We start from the raw sequence: 21,370 nt of genomic DNA on the forward strand, positions 1-21,370 counted from the left end.
GTTTAGGGCTGGGATAAGCCTCCAGGGAGCTACCTAATGTCTACCTAATGTCCCCAGCAGGGACGGAAACAGGACTGTGCTGAACTCACGATGCGCGGTTTGAACGGCGGTCTGATCCTCCTCTGCTCCAGCAGCGTCCAGTCGATCTCTCTGAAGAACGGATGGAGCTTAATGGCCTCCTCCAGACCTTGAGCCACCACACAGCCCAGACGCTTGTTAGGACTCTTAGTCATGAACTGAGTGAGCGACAGAGGAAAAGAAAGATGTGGAGAAAGAGAGAAGGAGGGTGAAAGAGGAATTCATTCTCACGACTGATGAATTATTAGTTTGAATAATCAAAATCCTGTTTGCTTTTCGTATCAGCATGAGGACACGATGCAACACGTGTGGAGCTGAGGTCGAGACAAAAAATACGGTTTGTATTATGACGCAAATGTTGCTTTTGGGAAATGTCATCATATTATTCAACTACAAGAAGCAGATTTTATTTGTGCCCTCCACTGCTTTTTTGTCTGTTTACAGCAGCAGCCACAGCAGAAGAGAAAATTTCACACAATCACAAGAGGCCAAGAAAAGACTGAATGACGAGCGTCCACAAGGACGTTTAGAAGAAACTTTTGCTGCATCAAAGAAAAATAACCACTGTGAAGGTCAACAGCAGAGCACCAGAACACACTCAAATACTGTTTTCATGTGAGCACACACTCGTGAAGTACATCAGTGTGTCAGGATACGTAACAACAGTTTTATTTCCCACATCCTGTTTGTATGCTCATTTTCTTCAGTTTTTAGTGTTCCTGACACTTTGTTCATTTTCATTTGAACCTCCATTTCATTTCATTTTTGCAGCACAATATGGGAGGAGTGAAAGACGCTGATTGTTCCACGCTGATTCTGTGTTGTAGTTTTGTGAAAGCACAATCAATACAAATTTTTCTACTGAAGTTAACGGAGCTTAATTAAAAACACAGTTTACCTCATATTCTACATAAATATAAGACCTGAATACATGAGTATTTAAGACATTTTAAGGCCTAAAATGCAATCTATGGGACTTTAGACTTTTAAAGGACCTGCAGAAATGTTGTACAACCCAAAGGTTAAATATTGGATTTAAAATCAGCTTTTGTCGGCTGAAGGGGAACCCGAGTTAAGGTTCACAACCTCAAGATGAGATGAGTGGCTGAAGGTATGATGTGCTGAAGTCCAAATTATGAACTATTGATTGGTCAATCTGAGTTTCCTGATAAATAAGCTCCCTCAAGCTGACACGACGGGATTCATCACAGAAGAATCTGCTGAACTACAAAAACACATCTCGCTCTTATCATCACAAAGTGAAATCCATGAGTGGCACGTCGCCTCAGACAAACTATCTTTGGCTGACTGCAGTGTGATGAGTCTCCAGGCAGGTTTGGGTTCACGAATGGATCGAATGCTTTTGTACATTTCTACTTTCACCTGTTGTGTTAACTCTGCCGCTCAGACTTTAGATGGAAATCGAAATGAACACCATATAAACTAATCTCACAATATGGGAACAGTGGAGCCACATCAAAATCCTTCCATCACTTTACATTTTGTCAGGATTTTCTCAAGTCTTGAAAACCGGATGAGCGGCGAAAAGGCCACTCATCCATTACACTGAGCTCCGAGAGTTAATCATGTGATCTGAAGTCCTTCGGCCGGATGACCCGTCCAATCAGAGCTCAGAGTGCTGACTGGTCAAAGTCCAAGACACTGTCCAACATAAACACACACACTTTCCCACAAGGATTTGCAGTCATACGCCATCAACAGCCAAGGTAAACGCAAGGCTTGTGATGGAAAAACTGGACAAACAAATAAACGAACAGAAGGGTGGCAATAGACACACACACGCACACACACACACACACACACACACACAGAAAAAACATCATGTAATCAGACATAGAGGGAATTATCCAATGTTCTTCCTGTGGATGATCAGGAAACACAGATCAGCATGTGAGAAGAAAAGCAGCATCCTGACTCACACGTGACAGACAAAAATAAGACAAAGAGATCACACTTAAACGTAAAGACATCGACCAGTTTACGTCCTTCAGAGAAACCTATTTTATATCTGTAACAGCCCATTAGTTCACTGGGGCAGGATATCATTTAAATCCTTACAGCATGTTTGATGATGAAGAATCCTTTGCAAGAATCAGAACTAGAACTACCAGCACTTTTCAAGTCTGTTCCATTGACTGTGTATAAAGAAAGTTACACCAAAACATCTTGATCGCCCCCTGGTGGCTGGCTGCACTACAGCTCATAAGCCCCTCCCCCTCCATGTTAGCAGACGGGACATGAGGCAAACTAAAAACTCAAAGTACACATTCAATAAATGTCATGGTAAGGCAAAGACGGATCCTAAATATGCGTCGCTCACTCAGACAAAACTTCATGAAACTCCCACTGACTGACCGCTTTGAGGATGGACACGGCCTCCTTGCTCAGCCAGACGGGGTAGAGGACGTCATCGTGGAGGATGGACTCGAACAGATCGTCTTCGTTATCGGCTTCAAATGGTGGCTGGCCTGCCATCATCTCATACATCAGCACCCCCAGAGCCCACCAGTCCACTGATGGGCCATAATCCAGCTCCTGGAGGATCTGATCACGTATTGAACAAAGAAGCAACTTACAACCAGTAAGGCAGAGTCAAATGCCATAGCAAAAAATCAAATCTCAAGTTCAGGTAAACATTTTAACCTATCTGACAAGTCTGGCCTCTTAGCATTGCAATGAACAATAAAGTGTCATCAGCAAAGAGTCAAAGAGTCATTTTTACACTTATTATTATTTATGAAAACAGTGCGTAGGTATGTGGGTTCATGGCCAGTCACCTCAGGTGCGATGTAATCTGGTGTCCCACAGAAGGTGGTGGTGGTGACCCCGTGGAGGATTCCCTCCTTGCACATCCCAAAGTCGGCCAGCTTACAGTGACCCTCAGCATCCAACAGAATGTTGTCCAGCTTCAAGTCTCTGCAGAGCAGGAGGGGTTTACAGGTGAAAGGAAGGACTGGCAGCTGAAATCCAGCCAAAATACAGCGTGTGCACGGGAAGAAATGTCATCGTTAATAAGTTCATACAAACGACACACATCACACGGGCTTTTTCAGGTATCCAGTTTAAATGTTTCCACGTATTTTAATGCTTCATAAATAATCACATATTTCAGAAAAAGCTTTACAAAAGTTTGTTTGTCTTTCAAATTATATTAGCTGAAGAAGGGGAGGGGGGCGAAGGGGAACAGACCTGGGAATAGAAAGAAAACTGCCCAAGAGAAAGAGATGGAGGGAGGGAGGAAGGAGGGAGGGAGGGAGGAGGGAGGGAGAGCCGTGTGAGAGATAAAAGCAGCAGTGTTGAGAGATGGCAGGGTTGGACTTGAATGCAGCCGCTCTGGGCTTGATGGTTGATCGCCGCAAAAATGTCAACATCTCCTCAATGTAGCCAATGCAACCATTGAGTGTTTTGAAAAAAACAGCCGCCCTGACAAGTCAGGGAGGAGATGGAGCATGAGTGTGTGTGCATGCTTTTCTCAAGTCAAGAGCTTATGCAACTGTTCTCTTTTCTGCACCCCCCCCCCCAAAAAAATAAATAAATAAAAATCCTGTTTTAGAACTGGCTGTTGGATTTGCTGTTGAAAAGTTTGTTCTTTTCTGTCCCATCATGCCTTGCTCTGACAGGTCATTGATTGAATTACAGGCAGTAGTCGAGAGAGAGCAAAACAAGCAGCTGATTATGCGTTAGCATTACGCATACTCCCTCTGTAAGTATATCACATTGACTCAGTGTGATTACATCAAATATTTCAAACTAGTTTTTCTGTATCCTGTAATAAATCACAGTCCGGTTATGTAAAGGAACAGTTCACACAAAAATGAAAATTTATGTCCTCACCGCCGTGTGAAAGGGACAGTTAGGTAAAGTTTCTTCATCCAAAAACTATTTCTGGGGCTTCAGAGCAAAATGGCGCTGCAGGATTGTTTTTTTTTTTAGGTTTAAAAACAAGTCCCTGGTTTCTCTGCTTGTTTAGCAGGACAGTGACTGAATTTTAGAATTTGGGTGTTAAATCATTCACACTGACTCAACGTGATTGTAAACCGTTTCATTAAATGTAACTTTGAACTTGAACTTGAACAACCTTTCAGAAACACTCACCAAATCTAGTTCTACTTCTTAATCTCTTTCAAACATGTTTCTACTTAATTCATCTTACATGATTGTTCATTTACACGCTCATTTGGTATTCATTTGATGGCTAAAACATGCAATTTCACTCTCACAATCAGTTCTTGGTAGAATATAAATGGTTGCTGCAGTTCCTGCAGATATCTGGATCTCGTGCAAAGCAAAACCATGACTGGTATGCTAATGTGCCTCCAGTCTCAAGGAAAAATAACCTGACATGACAGATGCAGCAGAGCTTGACTGTTGGCTTTGAGTCAAGTTTTTACTTAATGGTTCAAGTTTGGGTCAGGCTAAGACCGAAAATACTGAACATTGCAAACAATCCTGTGAAGGCCAAACCTTCACTCTAAAAGGCTGAACTTTAGTTTCCACTCGAGACATATGAATCGAGGTAAATGAAAGCTGACATCTCAGTGTTTTCATTGATTTATTTTCTTTTTTTTCCTTGCCTTGGTTATGTTTGCTGAGGCATGTTTGCTTTTATTTACATGAAATCCAAAGCTTTCATCACTCGTAGCTGCTCCAAACAACCAGAGTTTTGGCTGTGGAGCAGCTTTGGACGGCGTCTTGCTAAAAGGCACATTGATGGCCTCATGTTGAGGCAGGAAAGAGCTGCACTTGTTCTCCGTTTCCCCGAACAAGAGATGAAACTGGCTTCCTGTGGCTGCCTGTTTGCATATCTCACCTCCAGGCGACTCCCAGCACATTAAATCTGAATTGCACGCCTGCAGCAGGGCAGAAAAATAGCGTACGAATTTAATTCATTTGTGAATGAATTCGAATGGCGGCTGACGTTAATCTTTGCATTACACATCACCTCGCTGCAGGAAAATTTAATATTAAGTGGCTGCAGGTGTTCAGCCGCACTAATGGAATGATATTTATTTATGTGAAGATGTTCTGTAGGATGAGGGCAGGGGCTAATAATCTGTGTTACATGGACAGGAAATGGGCAAAATTTACAAGATTTTCATTTTTGTGTGTCATTATCCATTCAGCTATTGCGGACCAAACTTTATTGTTATCATTTTATGTGTTTCAGTCAGTTATTTATCATCTCTTGTTCCAGTGTTGTGGATGTTTAGGCTTATGAATGTTAATGCATAAACAGTGTTTGAATTGGAACTGAAAAAAACAACAACCAAAAAACAGTTAGGAACACAGTTATATTAGTTTCTCACTTCCGGGCGCAATCATTTTAGTATTCAAGAAAACACAAAAACCATATTTATTTTGGAAAAAAATGTGTTGTGAGTTGTTTTTCTTTTTGCTGAGGGTTTGGATGCTTTCTTTAAGCTAGTGCTGTATTGATTTGTACAAATCATCCTTCTTTCTTTAATAGTACTCATAATATTGCACGCTGATTTGTTTTAAATAAATTTGTAGACCCACAGCCAAATGAGCTGCAGGCACGATGACCTTTTCCAGAAATCCACACGTTACCAAACAAAAGCAGGTTCAGTTTTCATGTCTCAGATCATCATCATCCTGTCGTGATCTGCCTCTCAGGCTGTGATTCCACACATAACAGACCAGCAAGAGACACGTTGTGTGTGTGCGTGTGTGTGTGTGTGTGTGAGACCAGATGTGGAACATGTCGTCCTACAGAAGAGGGGATGGAGGGATGGAGGGCAGAGAGAGGTTAGCTGTCACAGTGCACAGGGGTTGCTGCTGAGGACGTAATGGAAAAATCACTCAAGATTAACATGAAACACAGGAAATGCTCTCAATTGAGTCTGATTGCCTTGTGTGTGTGTGTGTGTGTGTGTGCGTGTGTGTGAACTCCAAACAGAGCTTCTGACAGTGTTGACAGAGCAGCTCCTGTTTAGCGACAGGATTTCTGCAGCGACATTAAAGCCTTCCTAAAGGTGACTGCTGGAACACGGCCTGACACTCGAGTTCAAATATCGGCTGGTTAAAGCGAGTTCAGCTGCAGCCAACGTGCAGACGAGTCCCAGGAGTCGCCGTCGGGTAAAGCACCCAAGACTCGGCTTCTCTCACATGGAGATTATTCATGTTGTTTTATTCATGTGTGCTTATTTTCCAGTAAAAGCTGAACAACAACACACCAACTGATACTCTGAATGAACATGGTGTTCATGAACATACGTGACATTTAGCCTCATGGGTGGATCAAAGGTCTGGTGCAGAAGTGGACAAAGTGCCCTGCAGGTTGTCCTTTCAGAGGACGAAACACACCGAAATGCCCTTGAGGAGGGAAATACAGTACAGTGACGAAACAACAGCCTATAATGGTCACTTTTTACTGTATTTGTAAAATTGTAAAAAGTTCTCCATTACTGAAATGTTTTCTTGTCTCATAAAGCTGTTGAAACAGCTGCTAAATGCTGGCAGGTGAGAAAGGCTTCAGACACGGAGCAGACGGGCTCGAACAGCGATGACAAACTTTTCACAACTCAGTGTGTTGCATTTAACGTCGAGTGCAAACTCAAGCATCTGTTCAAGACCTAAAAGTGAGTCAAGGAGTCACAAGACTCTTGTGAGACAAAGAAAGAGGAAGACAATTCACGTCCATCAGAACTCCAAGCTGTGAACGTCCCCAACACCCGGAGGTCGTCTGGACCACATCGGACCGCATGCTTTTCTCAGGGTGCATAGTGTGAACACACTGTGTGCTTCACCACTGAACCGGTAACCTCCAGACTCCCTTAAAAAAGTGAGCTCTTAAGTGAGGGGCGACTTAATAAACTTCACAAAACAGTTACGACAAACTTTAAATCGTTCGTGTCTTCTTGTAAATGAAGAACACCTCTGTTCCTCGTATCTCCACATGTCGCTCTGATGACGATCTCCTCAGGTCATGTGGACTCACCACCGCACATGTGTGTGTTTCTACAGGCGTGTATCTGCCCGCCAACCGGTCTGAACCTGCTCCGTCAACACTATCACATCCAAACATTACCATCTATTTGATGTCGTACACTTCAGTAAAGTTGAAAAGAAGGGAAAGTGAAGAACGACTGTGTTTTTTCTTCTTCTTCTGGGCGTGGGGAGGCGCAGGGATGGGCACATCGACGAGGGGCTGATGGGAGAAAAGACGAGCTACAGAGGCGGGAGGGGAGAGGAAGAGGGCTGGCGGGGGGACAGAAACAGAGTCAGGACATCATGTTCCCATAACACTTGTTGTTCATCTTCCTCTGGTAAACAAAGCAGCTCAGGGACGAGAGAGAGAGCGAGAGAGAGAGAGAGAGAGAGAGAGAGAGAGAGAGAGGATCAGGTAGCTCAGTCAAATCAGCCATCATGAATTAACATGCAGTGTGTGTGTGTGTGTGTGTGTGTGTGTCTCCCTGCTGCCAGCCTCTGACAGAGTAATATTCACTATCAAAACAGCATGACTGAGAAAACAGTGTTGAAAGACTGAACCATTAATCTTAATGTTTGCGGAGTCAGCACGTGTTTGAAAACGAATTCTTTCTGGAGACGAACGAGACTGAGCCGACCGTGTCACAGGACCTTTAGAGAAAATACTCCAGTAGAATTCATTTCAACTTCTTTTTCGTACTTTCTCAAGTACGCCAGAAAATGTAAAAATGTTTTGGCCTCCAGTTTCTAGTAGTAACCGTACCTATTTTAGTACTATTTGTAGTAGTAATAACACCCCTGGTAGTACTCAAACAACATATTCAGTGTTGGGATTTTCATGGTGGATTTACTTTACAAAATCTCCAAAAAGACATTGCAGTCAGAGGCTGGACTGCACTGCAGCCCTCGCTGGCTAACGGCTAGCCGCTAACGTTAGCTCAGCTTGTTTCTCTGATAGGTAAAGCAGATATCAGATGCCTGAAAACCTTCATCTGATGGATGAAGGATGAAAAGCTACAACATTAGCTAAAACAAACAGTTAAGCGAACAAAAGAAAAAGCAGTCGGCTGGAACTATTTTAATGTCCGGCCATCCAGTCAACAGCTGACACTGAAGGGAAACTCTGGAGACAAAATGAAACTCAAAACGCTTTGGCCAAAAACATTTTGTATTGAATAATCCTGACTTCAGTGTTTTTTCCATATTAATCAGAGCAGCCAAATGAAGGGATTATTCACGTCTTATTCAGAATCTAGAAGTGAATAATTTTATTTTTCGTTTCCAACATAGTGTTGTTTTTCCATGTGCAGTTATTATAACGTACAATGTGATCAGACACGTACAAAAAGATGTGTACTTCATTGAAATTTTAATCAGAAAACACAGACGAATATTTTATAGCCACCTTTCACGTCTCACGTCCACATGAGGTGAGTGTTGGGTGGAGTCTTTAAAACTATGGTTGTGTTGCCAAAGAGAATAGAAAACAAACACAAAATAATAATGGACTAAAGCTTGATAACTGATTTGGATTAAACTGTGCCAGCTCAAAGACACACACACACACACACACACTGCTGACTGTAAGGCCTTTCATTAATAAAACCATTGTAACACAAACTGTGTGAAACAATGAGTCCTGGTCCAGCAGGCACCAGCAGGACTGGACATCCGCTGCTCTGAGATCATGAGGCCAAAATAAGTAAAGAACGAGACGGGATGGTGAACGAGCCGTGGACTCTTTACAAACTGGTTTGGATTTTTAAATCAACACTTTCCACACATTCACATCAAACCCTGCAGTCTGCGGGCGTCTCTGCTTCCTGTTTTATGTGTTGTGTCCCAGCTTTTCACTTTTTTACGCTTTTGAAAAGTAAAACAAGAGCGTAGCCCTCAGTGTTTGACATTGATCGCAACACCGTTTGGACAAAACTGCAAAAACCTCCACTGTAATACGTGAATGGTTAGTAGTATTAATGTCGCTTTGTTAAGATTAGTTATGACTGCAACTGCACGGCTGCCTGTTAAAGCACAGGAATTTTCTTCTTCATATTTTTATATCAGTATGTTGGGAGCTGTTGGGTATATATATGACTTGATTTGAGGTTAAAAAAAATGTTTAAATTTGTGGCTCTTCAAACCATCACGTGCATTTTAAGCCAAGAAACTGAAAGTTTGGTTTCCTTCCACCAGCTGGATTAAAGAGGATAAACAGTTCCTGTGCAGACCTGACTCGGTTTGACAGTCTTTGATTAGTCTTGTGCAAAATGTTAGTTTTTATTTTATTTTAAAATTCTGCTAAAAACAAAACAAAATCAGAGCTTATTAAACCCTCTGGGGAAATACGGTGCAGAAACAAGACAAACAGATTCACTTTAAGTTTGCATATTTAAAGCCAATTTCAATCATGTAAACAGAATCAGCTTTCAGTTTTCTCATTCACGCTTATTTAACAGATGAATTTCCACCTTTTCTTTTGCCTTTCCTTTCTGTGTGAACAAACCAAACCCACGGGAACAACATGCATTATGTTTTATGGAACAATAAAACTGAAATACATTTAAAAAGTAGTGATTAAAGGAAGAATCACCTTCTGTCATGTTCGACAGAATGAGACGGCTCATGTTGGACCACTTCCTGTTTCTGTGGATACTGTGTGTGTGTGTGTGTGTGTTTGAGGGAGGATTTCATGCCGTCATTTTGTATATTCACGAACACACACACACACACACACACACACACACACTCAGAACAACCACATCTCATGCCAGGGCCGTACTTGTTACTGGAACATGTAATTATAACTTCTGGTTGAACAAACACGTCCTGTGTTGGAGCAACAAAGATGCCGTCCAGCATAAGTATCAGTCTTCTGGAAAATGGAGCCCATGTTTAGTAACAACAAGACGCCTTTTCTTCTGGGAGGTCCTCACATGATAACCTGCTCGTTTGTTAATACGTAAAGAGTCTATCAGATTCTGCACAGCCACAGTGGGTCAGGAAAGCAGGGCTCACCTTCTTCAACATCAAGTTGACTTTTCAAGGCCCAAACAAAGTCCAGTTTGATCAGGAGGCTTTACTGAAGCTCCCAGAGGACGAGTACAAAGAGAAGGAGAGAGGCTTCAGTGTGTGACGTCCTTGTAAATTTCTCTGCTGAGCTAAACGTTCCCTTAAAGTTAGCCTTCTCTCTGGTCTTAACCTGCGTCATTCGACTTTTCTCTCCTGGATGTCATCGCACCAAGCGGATGCTGCATCTGGATCAGGCGCCTCACGGATCACAGCTCACTTAGCGTTCACCTTCCCGTCGTTAAAATGTGTATCTGTTCTGATTCTCGTGCTGGTCTTCCCTGTGTGGCCCCACCAGGTCTTCACGGTGGACAGGAGGTGATGTGGCACAGCTGGGCTGCTGTTTGTGACAAAAATAAAATTTCTGTTTCACCTAAAGTCAAACCTGATTGGACGAATGCCGCAGTCACTGATTTGTCGCTGGTCTTTAGCGCTGATTCATAATTTGTAAAAATATGGCGGCTGTTCTGGAAATTTCATCAAAGTTGCGATGTAGTGAAAAAATAAAAACAGATCCAAGAATAAACGCTGAGTCGTGGTTCATTTCGTAGCAGCTGCTCTACATACCGCAGATGTTAATGAGGATTTAAGTGTCCACACCGAACAAATGCTGAAAGTCTCGAAACACGAGACGACCCCAGGATACATCGATGATGATGTGTCGAGGTTACAGCGCAAGTTCATCCAAACAATGCAAAGTTCACTCACTTAACTGGTCAAAATCAGTTTAAATTTATTGACCGGGTAGCGTCAGTAGTGATGCTACAAAGCAGAGACACACACTCACACACACACACACATTGCATGACGAGAGAATCTAAACACCAAATCAAACCTCAGATTCGTGAGTGGAAAACACCAGAGAGAAGAACTCGGTTGTTCTTCCATGTCGGTTATTCCTGGGAACAAACAGGCTGAAGCCTCCGTCCGTCACAATGGTGTTATGATTCAGGCAGCGCGTTGCTTTTGTGCGAACAGCTGCATGTTTGCCATCGGCTCACAATGATATTATGGCTGAGGAGTCCACACAGACAGATAATCAGACCTGGACACTGAGGTAATCTCGACTTTTCCAGGGGTCAGCGAGTTTGAGTTTCGTAACCAAGAAAAATATTTAATCAGACAAGAACATTTGGCTGTTTTTCACTGTGACTGAACACATGAAGACTCCAACAACAAACACCAGTTTGTGTCCAAATTAGCTGCTTCTTTGTCAGTCAGACTCCTGAGGGATTTCGGCAGCTAAACTCTGACAACATGAACTCTGCAGACTCAGCACGACAAAGTCTGACTAACCACGTCGTCCCGATGAGGCTGTGATTTCCACGATCCATTCACATTCAGAGTGTCACACCAAAAGGTGACAAACTCTTTGACAACGATTTGAGGAACCCTCAGAGTTATTCTAATTCATCCCGACAAGAACGCGAGTACCGCATTCTATAGCAAACCTTTGAACAGTTTTTGGGACATTTCAATTAAGAGCACAAATGTGAACCCAACAGTGGCATCGGATGAAAAGTCTATGCAAGAAGATAACCAAGCTCAGACCAAAGTGTTGGACCAACCAGCAGACAGAATGACTGAAGACCACAGCAGCAGCCAAGATCTGCACAAATCACAAAGTGCACCAAGTACAAGCTCAAAAACAGAGTGTAAAGTTTCAAAACTGTTGACAGGCTTCAGCCCAGAGCTTTTAATGTGCTGTTTCTTTTAAACCAACAAACATACAAAGTTTTTGTTGATCTGCTGCACTGATCCCTCAGCAGTTTTTGTTCTGGCTGCAGAGTTTGTGACTCAGTGACTCAGCAGCTGAGTGATTCATCAAAACCGTCAAACCAACTGAAAAGCTGTGGAGCAAGTTTAGTGTTGAACAAAAACCACAAATCAACCGCTCAGTTGTTCTGTGAGGCCTGACTACACATGGCCGATATTTGAGGACGCGGCAGAATAAGCAGCACACTCACGCTCTGCAGCGTTTCACAGAATACAGAAGATAAGATGATCAAGTCCTGAGCAGATTCCCCAAGAGGACTTTAGTTTACAATATTCCTGTTTATTGCTGCTGGGAGTCTCAGTTAAAGCTCATTTTTTGTTTTCCAGGAATTATTTCTCAAATGATCCCCTTGAGACACGAATGTGAGCTGGAGGCAGTAAATCCAACAAGCAGGACGCTGATGCCTCGCAGCACATCGACCTTAAGTTCAAACTTCTACAGACCTTAATCTGGTGACTCAGCGCGTACAGGAAGCGCACTGAAGTCTGGCGTGAATGCGCGAGCCGCGTATGGCGACCCCTTCAGGTTACCATGGTTACCTGTAGATGACTCCATGTCGGTGCAGGAACATCAGAGCCGACGTGACCTCGGCCGCGTAGAAACGAGATCGCGCCTCGTCGAACTTCCTCGAACGTTGAATCTGGAACATCAGGTCGCCTCCGTTCACGTACTCCATCACGAAGAACAGCCGGTCCTGCAGAGACGGAAAGGACGAAACAAAGAGAGAGACAAAAATAAATCTAGACACACAATCCCTCTGAGTGTGGAAAAGCTCCAAACTGGATATCGTCAGAAGACCTCATTATTCAGAGAGACAGCACGCTTCATATGTGTAATGTAGCCATAAGGAAAAGTTGGGTATAATTAATTTTAATTAATGAGGTGATGTTGGTGCATTTGAATGAAACACGATCATCGTAATTTCTGAAACTGTTTTCCCAAAACAGTATTCATTTCGTCCATATCTGAAAGCTGAGCGTGTCTGAAGCAGGTTTCACACTAGACGGCTATGTGACGAACGCCGATTGTCTCCACTCCCATAGGACCACTTCCTGTGACACGCGCACACACACACACACACTCAATAAACACACTCTGTGCCGCTCCCTCTGAGCTCTGTTCTCTTGGTACTGAAAATGGCCCCTTCCTGAATTCCACCTCCCTTTCTTCATATAGGAAATAAGAGAGAGAGAGGGAGTGTGAATGTGTGTGTGTGTGTGTGTGTGTGTGTGTGTGTGTGTGTGTGTGCTATAAACAGCTCTGTATATAAGAAGCCATGAGCAGCCCCTCTGAGCCATTGTGTGAGCACTATGGATGTTTAAGTCCACATGTGTGTGATGCTGCATCAAATGTTCCTGCATCTGAAGCCCCACGTTTCCATGAAGCTTGCTGGCTGTGAAGTGGATCCCAAAGGCTTCACACACACACACACACACACACACACACACACACACTGTGTAACGTCTGTCTAACATAACCGTGTACATCCTTTCCTTCAGGTTTATAAAGTGTCAACACTGCGGACAAATTTAACAGCTGATTTCCTGACATATAGCCTGCGTATCCTGACATTACATTCTAGTTTTCCACCTTTTTAACATATTTGACAGGAACAGAGCAGACAGACAGCAGCTTACAGTGTTTGTCACTGAATCAGCACCTTCATGCCTTTAACCAGCCTTATGAAGAAGTTTCAGCAGCTGGCGTTGGCGAGGTTGTCCAACAGGACCAGAGCAGATCATCACATGCAAACAACCATCATCCTCATTATCGCAAGCCAGAAAGATGATCTGAGATGAACAAAAGAATCACATCATCCTCATGTTTTCACTTTGGTTTGACTTCTTGACATTATGTGTAAAGTTCCAGAGAAGTTTAGCAGCCTGCTGTGAAACCTTCCCTGCCCACAATCCTGCTGTTCTCTTTCATCCATTTGCCTGTATGCGTCACTCCATACACACAAAACCAAAAAACAATCTCAGTCACAGAACCTTTGGAAGATTTGGGGATCTTGACTACATCTTAAAACAATCTGCCACCTTCACCAGAAATGACACAGAACTGCAGGGAAGCAGGTGTTTTCCCGAACAGAAATAATGTCTGTGTAAAGAATGAAACGTTCTCAACTTTCAGGTTAAGGTTTCGGCAATCCAGTTTCTTCACATTGTCATTGACGGGCGAAATACTCCCGTAATTCTGCACTTTCTTCCGGCTTTTCTCTGACAAAAACAATTGAAACGGACAATGGATAACGATGACCATAAACCACAGGATCTGCTAAGTCATGACCCCCGACTTCCTTTGTCTGTGTGAGCAGGTTAATCTCAGAAGACAGGTTTAATGAAAAACAGGGCTGAAAATAAGAACTAGCAAATCAACGAGTGCGGTACAGTATGGGCATGAACCAACACTTCTGTACATGTGGAATTAGATGGTCTAATGCCAGTTTTTCCTTCCCAACACGCAGATCTAAACTTTGAATTTCAGCCAATACCAGGAGCCGTCCTGTTACCAGTCTTTCAAACAAAATACATTATATGGACAGAAGTAATGGGTATTGGCTATTCTATTATTGAATTCAGATGTGGTACGAGTTTGGTGTGGAAGAACTTGACTGGCCCACACAGAGCCCTGACCTCAACCCCATCCAACACCTTTGGGATGAACTGGAACGGAGATTGTGAGCCAGGCCTTTTGGTCCAACATCAGTGTGAGACCTCACAAATGCTCTACTGCATGAATGGGCACAAATTCCCACAGAAACACTCCAACATGTTGTGGAAAGCCTTCACAGAAGAGTGGAAGCTGTTAGAGCTGCAAAGCTGTCTGTGTGTTTACAATGAGACGTCATTAAAGTCCCTGTTGGTGTGATGGGCAGGTGTCCCAATACTTTTGTATATATAGTGTATATTATTGCTTATTTTTGGGTGAAGTGTTGCTGCTGAGAGATAGCTGGGCCCATTACTGATAAACATGTAATTACCGTAAGTCGAATTGGGTCAGTGCATAAACAGAGCTAATGGCTTACAGTGGAGCTAAACACACAGCAAGACTGGGAGTTTCTGAACTGCAGTTTAATGTGACAACACAGCACATTTACAGTAAATACATGTACTGCAGTACTTCAGCTGAGTTCGATCAGGAGCTGTGTCACAGGTGAAGGTAAGCAGGTACAAGCAGTGACCGAGGCTTCAGGGCAAACACCGAGACAAACGAGACACTGAAGTTTGATGAACAGAGATGGTTCATTTACGAGATCAGTCCTGTTCATCCATTCATTCCCTTTAGTGAAGGCAGTATGTAGGAATAATCTTTCAAGCCTACAGGTGTTGGAGACTAAGAGATTTTGGTGGCGTTGTCCTTTAAGTGGCCCTGTTGGTTTCTTGCTCTCGTCCTCCTCAGCTTCTAGCTGGTTAGTTTGAGCTGAACTGAGTTAATTCAGCAGGAGGCTGATCTGACGCTGCATGTTGCTAACCCGGCTTTAAGGGGCCTCCTGATTGGCTCTTACATAAGTGTCCGGCGGTCCACCTCAGCCAGAGTGTTTTTTCTCCTGCTCCTCCTGAAAGCGACTTTAAACAGGATGTCGAAATAGTTTGTTTAAATGTACTCAGAGTCCCGTCTGGTCCCACCCAATCAAACATGAATAAACATTTCCTGAGTGTAATTACAAATGTACAGATACTGGCTTCCCACTGCTGACACACACGCACACACACACACACACGCACACACACACATACATTCATTCAATACACACCCAGAAGAGCTCCAACCCAAGACAGACAATAGTCTTGATGATTATCTGACCATTGTGTGTGTGTGTGTGTGTGTATGTGTGTGTGTGTGTGTGTGTGTGTGATGTGCCCTCTCTATGCCACCCTGCTGTAATGTATAGAAAACAAGTCTGAACTTGCATCTTATGTAACCCATTAACTCATACTTTGTCTTACACACACACAGACACACACACACACACACACACACACACACACAGAGACACACACACACACACAGACACACACACACACACACAGACACACAGACACACACACACAGACACACACACACACAGAGACACACAGACACACACAGACATTACAACAATGAAAGCACAAGACAGACATGCTTTCATTTGTCTGCTACGACGTACTGCAGTACCTGAAGTAAAGGAGCAGTACGTAGTGTTTACTGAGGAGGACTGAGGTCTGCTGTTATGTGGGACCTTCAGAGTTTCCAGATCAGTTAAAGAAGAAAAGAAAGAAAAGGACAAAAGAAAAAAGGAGCAGAAAAAGTGGAAAAAAAGATGCAAGTAATGAAAGAGGCAAATGAAAATGGAAGAAAATATAACAAGCAACTTACCAGTAATAATAAACTTTAACTGATAAGCTACGTCATAAACAATTTATGCTTTATTTAACCGGGAAGAAAACATGCAGACTCTGACAATAAAGAAAAATACTCCTGATAAAACAGATAAGACTTGACGGCAATAAGGTGAATAAAGGAAAGAAACAAACAAAGTCAGGAAGAACGGAGGAGAAGTGAAAAAAGGACGAGAGAAAGACAGAAAGTGTTGTTTTTATTCTTCTGAATGTCTTTCATATCACAGGCTTATTTTAATTAAATCACAGGTGAAAGGCTTATAGAAAATACTGTTCATGTTCGCACTTTGTAAATCTGTATTTTAGATGTCCTCCGTCCTCCCAGCTGCAGTAAAGACATTCGTCCAAATCGGTCGAACAAAAAGAACAAACTGGGAACAAAAACAGCGAGTGGGGTTTGAACTTTTGTCTGAGTACAAAAACAAAAACAGTCAAGTGCTGCCCTATTTTTCTCGGAACATTATGAGCCATTAGCGTTTGGCTGCTGCTCGTTACCACACAGAGACGTCCCAGTAAAGACGCCCACAGTGATTTCACCCAGCGGAGCGTGGAGCCCCAGTGTGTTCGATTCAGACCTCATACCGTCTCCCCACACACTGCTGTTCCGCCGCAGGAAGCGTCCAGGTGTGCGAAGCAGCCCCTAAAGTCCTTCTGAGACTCGTTCGTGTGTTCGGTGGACTTTCCCTTTAAGAGGAGGGCAGGAGTTTTCTCTTTTTTCCACCGATGATGGCAGCAGGAAATGATTGTAATTGGGGGACAGAGTGTATTGTGTGTGTGGCCCTGGAACCACATCAAGAATGTTTGTCCTAAAAAAAACGACAAAACCCTCCTGCAGTTGAATCAAGCTTGAGTCCCCGCACCGACCGTCCAACTGACACGAAGCAAACGCATCCGCAGCTCGTCTGCGTGGCGTGACATCGAGAGACGCTTTCAAAGTGAACGAACAGCAAAGCGATTTAAAAGAAAACAAACATCCCTCTGAATTCTGCTCGTTAGAGTTCGGACCTCCTGAGCTCCCACTGCTGACTGCAGGAGTCAGCGCACACGTTTAGCGTTCACATCATGTTGGAGCAAAGCCACAGCACCAAAAAGACAGCAGGGATCACAAGGGAAGGAGTTCCTGAAGCTACCGCGACTGCTAATCTGCACACATCCTCCTTTTAATGTGCAGATTTATTTCAAACACGGCTCGAATTAGGATGTGTTAGAGCTGATTGGCAGAATTATGTTTTCATTGGTGGAGGGGCTTCATTTTGTCTTGTCACAAGTTTTGGCTTTTTCTGTTTCAGCTTAACAGCAATATACAAATTTCTCCCAGTAAGACAAAAACTGTACAGCCAAAACATAACAAAAATGATTTCTGTAAATGTTTGCTGAGCTGCCATCTGAATGGTGCTTCGGTTTAGAAAAGAAAATGTCTTGGTTTAACTTCGAGGGTAAAGGAATCCATCATCCAACACTGAGTATAGAGTTGCAAGTGTGTGTGTGTGTGTGTGTGTGTGTGCACTGTGTCCAACAACAACAGAAAACATGCGTACATCCACTAATGACTGTAGTTTTGAAAAGAACAACTCCCCAAGACTGACACATATTTGGCTGGCCAATCAGTATGTGCCTACACAGTGTGTGTGTGTGTGTGTGTGTGTCACTGTCTTTCTTCCTCATGGCTGACAGGAGTAAAATGCCTGCTGTGGGCTGCTGGTTCTCCCACAGAATATCTCCTTACTCGCGGTTCCCGTAAAAACAAATGAATTTCACTTGATTTTCATTGGTTCAAAAAAACAAAAGAAGAAAAAACAAAACTTTGGTAAGTGAGTCGTTTGTCTTAATTAGATTCAAGAGAAACAGACTTCCAGGAAAGTCAGGTCCTTTTAAAGCTGCGTTCAGGAGTCGTGTGCAGAGTGTTTGCACGATGTTAAGCAACAGAAAGGAGCTGGTTGGTCCTGAGCAGAGTGTGTGTGTGTGTGTGTGTGTGTGTGTGGCAGCAGCATCCAGTTAAGTTCAGGAGGAACTTCCCGAGTTTCACTACGTTGCCATGACAGCACACCTCTGTGAAACCGATTCACTAAATCAGACACTTATGGAGCGTTTTATCATAGGTGCACTACATAGACAAAAGTAATGGGACGGGGCTGTTTTTCAGGAAAGCTGCAAAGCTGTCTCTGTATTTAGAATGCGATGGCATTAAAGTCCCTGCTGCTCAGGTGTCCAGATTCTTTTGTCCATATATTGTAACTGTGTGATGGTCTGAAAGCGAACTTCAATCCAGTCACAAGTCAGCCTTCCAGCTTTGCTGTCTGTTTGACCCCACTGACTCTGGACGGTCAGTCCGGATGGTCCACGGGTCTCTCTGTCCTCGGCGGGACAGAACAAAGCTTCATTAGTGCACCTGACTGGTTTCTGGCTCTTCTGCTGCCTCTGATGTCCACCAATTTCAGCTCATTAAAAGCACTCACTCCTCCGCTGTGACGTGTCCTGTTCCTCACCTCTCACCAAACCCTCCCTCTCTGCTCCATCACCTTTTATCATCACCCCTCCACTCTGGTCAAAAGGCCTGGCCTGTTTATCGTCACACATCTGCAGTCCAAAACCAGCTTTCCCTGTTTTTTCTGCTTCTATTCTCTCTCTTTATTCACTTCCTCATTCGACGCTTCCTCGTCTCTGCTTCCCCGCTCCGACTGAGGCCCGGCGCTACTGTTGTATAATGTTATTTACATTTCTCGGCGGTAATTAGGCTGATAGGGGAACGGCCACGATCCCACAGTCGATTAAGAAGAACAGGAGGGAGGGAGGGAGGAGGGGGAGAACAAGGAGGGAGGAGGCGTGTAGGTAGGTCACGCAAAGTGCAGACTTTTTTAAGTACAGTGACGTCACAGTACAAAAACAAATGGCCTCTTCAAAGATGGAGGTGATACGTGTGTGTGAGTGTAAAAGTGAACATCATACACAGTATGCATGTGTGCTGTACAACATGTGTGAACAGAGTCCTGTGCCGCAGGTACAGTAAAGTATCCACTGAGGGGCCTCGCAGTCAAACGAGGGGGGACGAACGTCTGAGAAGGTCGTCAGAGCTGAAGGAGGGAAAGACGAACGGGAAAAATAAAAACCTTTTCGTCTCTTTAAACCTCCGAGCGCTAACAGATAACTCGCTTTCAGACTCGAACATGTGACTCACGAGTCCGCCGCACTGAGAAGTGCAACAGCTACACCAAATCTGACTCAAACAGTAGAGCACGACGATCCATCCGTTGATCAGTCCACAGGAAATGATGAGCAATAAATCTATTTTATCAACAAGAAAAGCCAGTTTCTTATTTAATGAGAGATGAAAGCAGCTGGAAATATGTTTTAACCGCACACGTCATTCACGCCGGTTTGTGTGTCACACGGCGCCAACTGATCTGCAAAGCTCAGTCCGTGTGTTCGACCCCACATCGTGTACAGTATGGATGTGTGGGCCTGTTCGCTGTAATCACATCAAGTCCACAGCATTAGGTGTGTGTGCTCCAAGGAGAGCTGGGTGAGTGAGGGGGAGGGAGGGGGAGGCGGGTGAGGAGGGTGGGGTCGCGCAGCATATGGAATACACATCATGTCCCTGATAAGGATCAAAGCAGTTATATAAGAGCCAGGGGGAAAAATCCCTTTGTTTTGTCCAAGAACACACTCCCAATCATACCTGACTGCCTGTGTGTGTGTGTGTGCCTGTGTGTGTGTGTGCCTGTGTGTATGTGTGTGTGCCTGTGTGTGTGTGTGCGTGTGTGTGTGTGTGCCTGTGTGTGTGTGTGCGTGTGTGTGTGTGTGTGTGTGCCTGTGTGTGTGAGTGTGTGTGTGTGCCTGTGTGTGTGTGTGTGTGTGTGTGTGTGTGTGCCTGTGTGTATGTGTGTGTGTGTCTGTCGGTGTGCGTGCATGTGTGCGAGGGTGTGTGTGCCTGTGTGTGTGTGTGCGTGTGTGTGTGTGTGTGTGTGTGTGTGTGTGTGTGTGCCTGTGTGTATGTGTGTGTGTGTCTGTCGGTGTGCGTGCATGTGTGCGAGGGTGTGTGTGTGTGTGTGTGCGTGTGTGTGTGTGTGTGTGTGTGTCTATGTGTGTGTGTGTGCCTGTGTGTGTGTCTATGTGTGTGTGTGTGTGTGTGTGTTTCTGCATCATCCGTGCTGACAGAAAGACAGAAGAGTAAAAGAGTGAAAATGGTGCAGTAGAAAAAGGCTGAACTGTCTGACTCTCCGTCTGCCGCTCATCCCGCCTGCACATGTTTGTGTTTGCTTTAGAGAAAAACAACAGGAATAAATAAATTGAACAGGAGACGCCATCATTAGACTCGAGAACAGTCTGTGAAAACAAACAAACGACGTGGCTCAGCTGCTCCTCCTCCTCCTCCTCCTCCATCTTTTGTGTCTAACGCTGCACATGCCGGTCAAGACTTGCTTCTGTTGAACAAACATTTCCAAACGATGGCAGATAAAAAGTGTTACAGCTCAGCACGAGTCCTGCCCTTCCTGGCGCTGCTCCAGTGGTTCTGTCAGATCGTTAGACTCCTTCATGCAGATTTCCAGGCTGATTCCTTCAGTGTTCGGCCTGAACCTTTTCCCAAAAGAAACACCAATAACACAAAGGGGCTCCCAAACATATACAAAATGTTACAATTCATTTATCCGTCTTCAATCGGTCAGTTTATAAGTGGGTTTCCTGTATGAGATTTTACTGACTGACACACTGAAAAGGAAGAAAAATGTTCAGTGGAAGAGGAAACCTCCTGAAACTCTTAGCCTGACCTTAACGTCAGCGTTGCTTCAGAGGCGTCTCGACTTGAGTTTCTTAAACGTTCGGGTTTGTGCAGCTCGTGTTTTGTTGAAAAGGTAACACCTGTGCAGCCTCCTCGGCAGCGTCAGGCTCAAGCTGCAGTGAAAGGACGCCAACATGTGACCTCCTCCTCCTCCTCCGGCAAGGGAAATACACACCTCACACACACACACACACCTCACCCACAGGAACATGTGCAGAACCCCTGTACAGACACGAACGCTTATGCAATACGCAGCAGACAAAACATACGGCAGCCTGGAGGGGCTGTCAGCGTCCCACCAACGGGTGACCCTTAGCGTGT

The 21,370-nt window shown here is 44.1% G+C and overlaps 1 protein-coding gene across 1 annotated transcript in view; it reads right to left on the minus strand.

The window, feature by feature from the left end:
- Positions 1–21,370, minus strand: part of LOC124065853 (protein kinase C epsilon type-like) — a 46,526-nt gene that overhangs the window by 1,632 nt on the left and 23,524 nt on the right. Inside the window, exons 11-14 of the mRNA XM_046401681.1 lie at positions 12,430–12,584; positions 2,877–3,015; positions 2,455–2,643; positions 90–236 (exon numbers count right to left, since the gene is read on the minus strand). Of these exons, the coding sequence (XP_046257637.1) occupies positions 90–236; positions 2,455–2,643; positions 2,877–3,015; positions 12,430–12,584 (630 nt within the window). The remainder of the gene's footprint in view (positions 1–89; positions 237–2,454; positions 2,644–2,876; positions 3,016–12,429; positions 12,585–21,370) is intronic.

This window comes from Scatophagus argus, chromosome 10 (genome assembly GCF_020382885.2).
Source record: "Scatophagus argus isolate fScaArg1 chromosome 10, fScaArg1.pri, whole genome shotgun sequence".
NCBI classification, from domain to species: domain Eukaryota; kingdom Metazoa; phylum Chordata; class Actinopteri; family Scatophagidae; genus Scatophagus; species Scatophagus argus.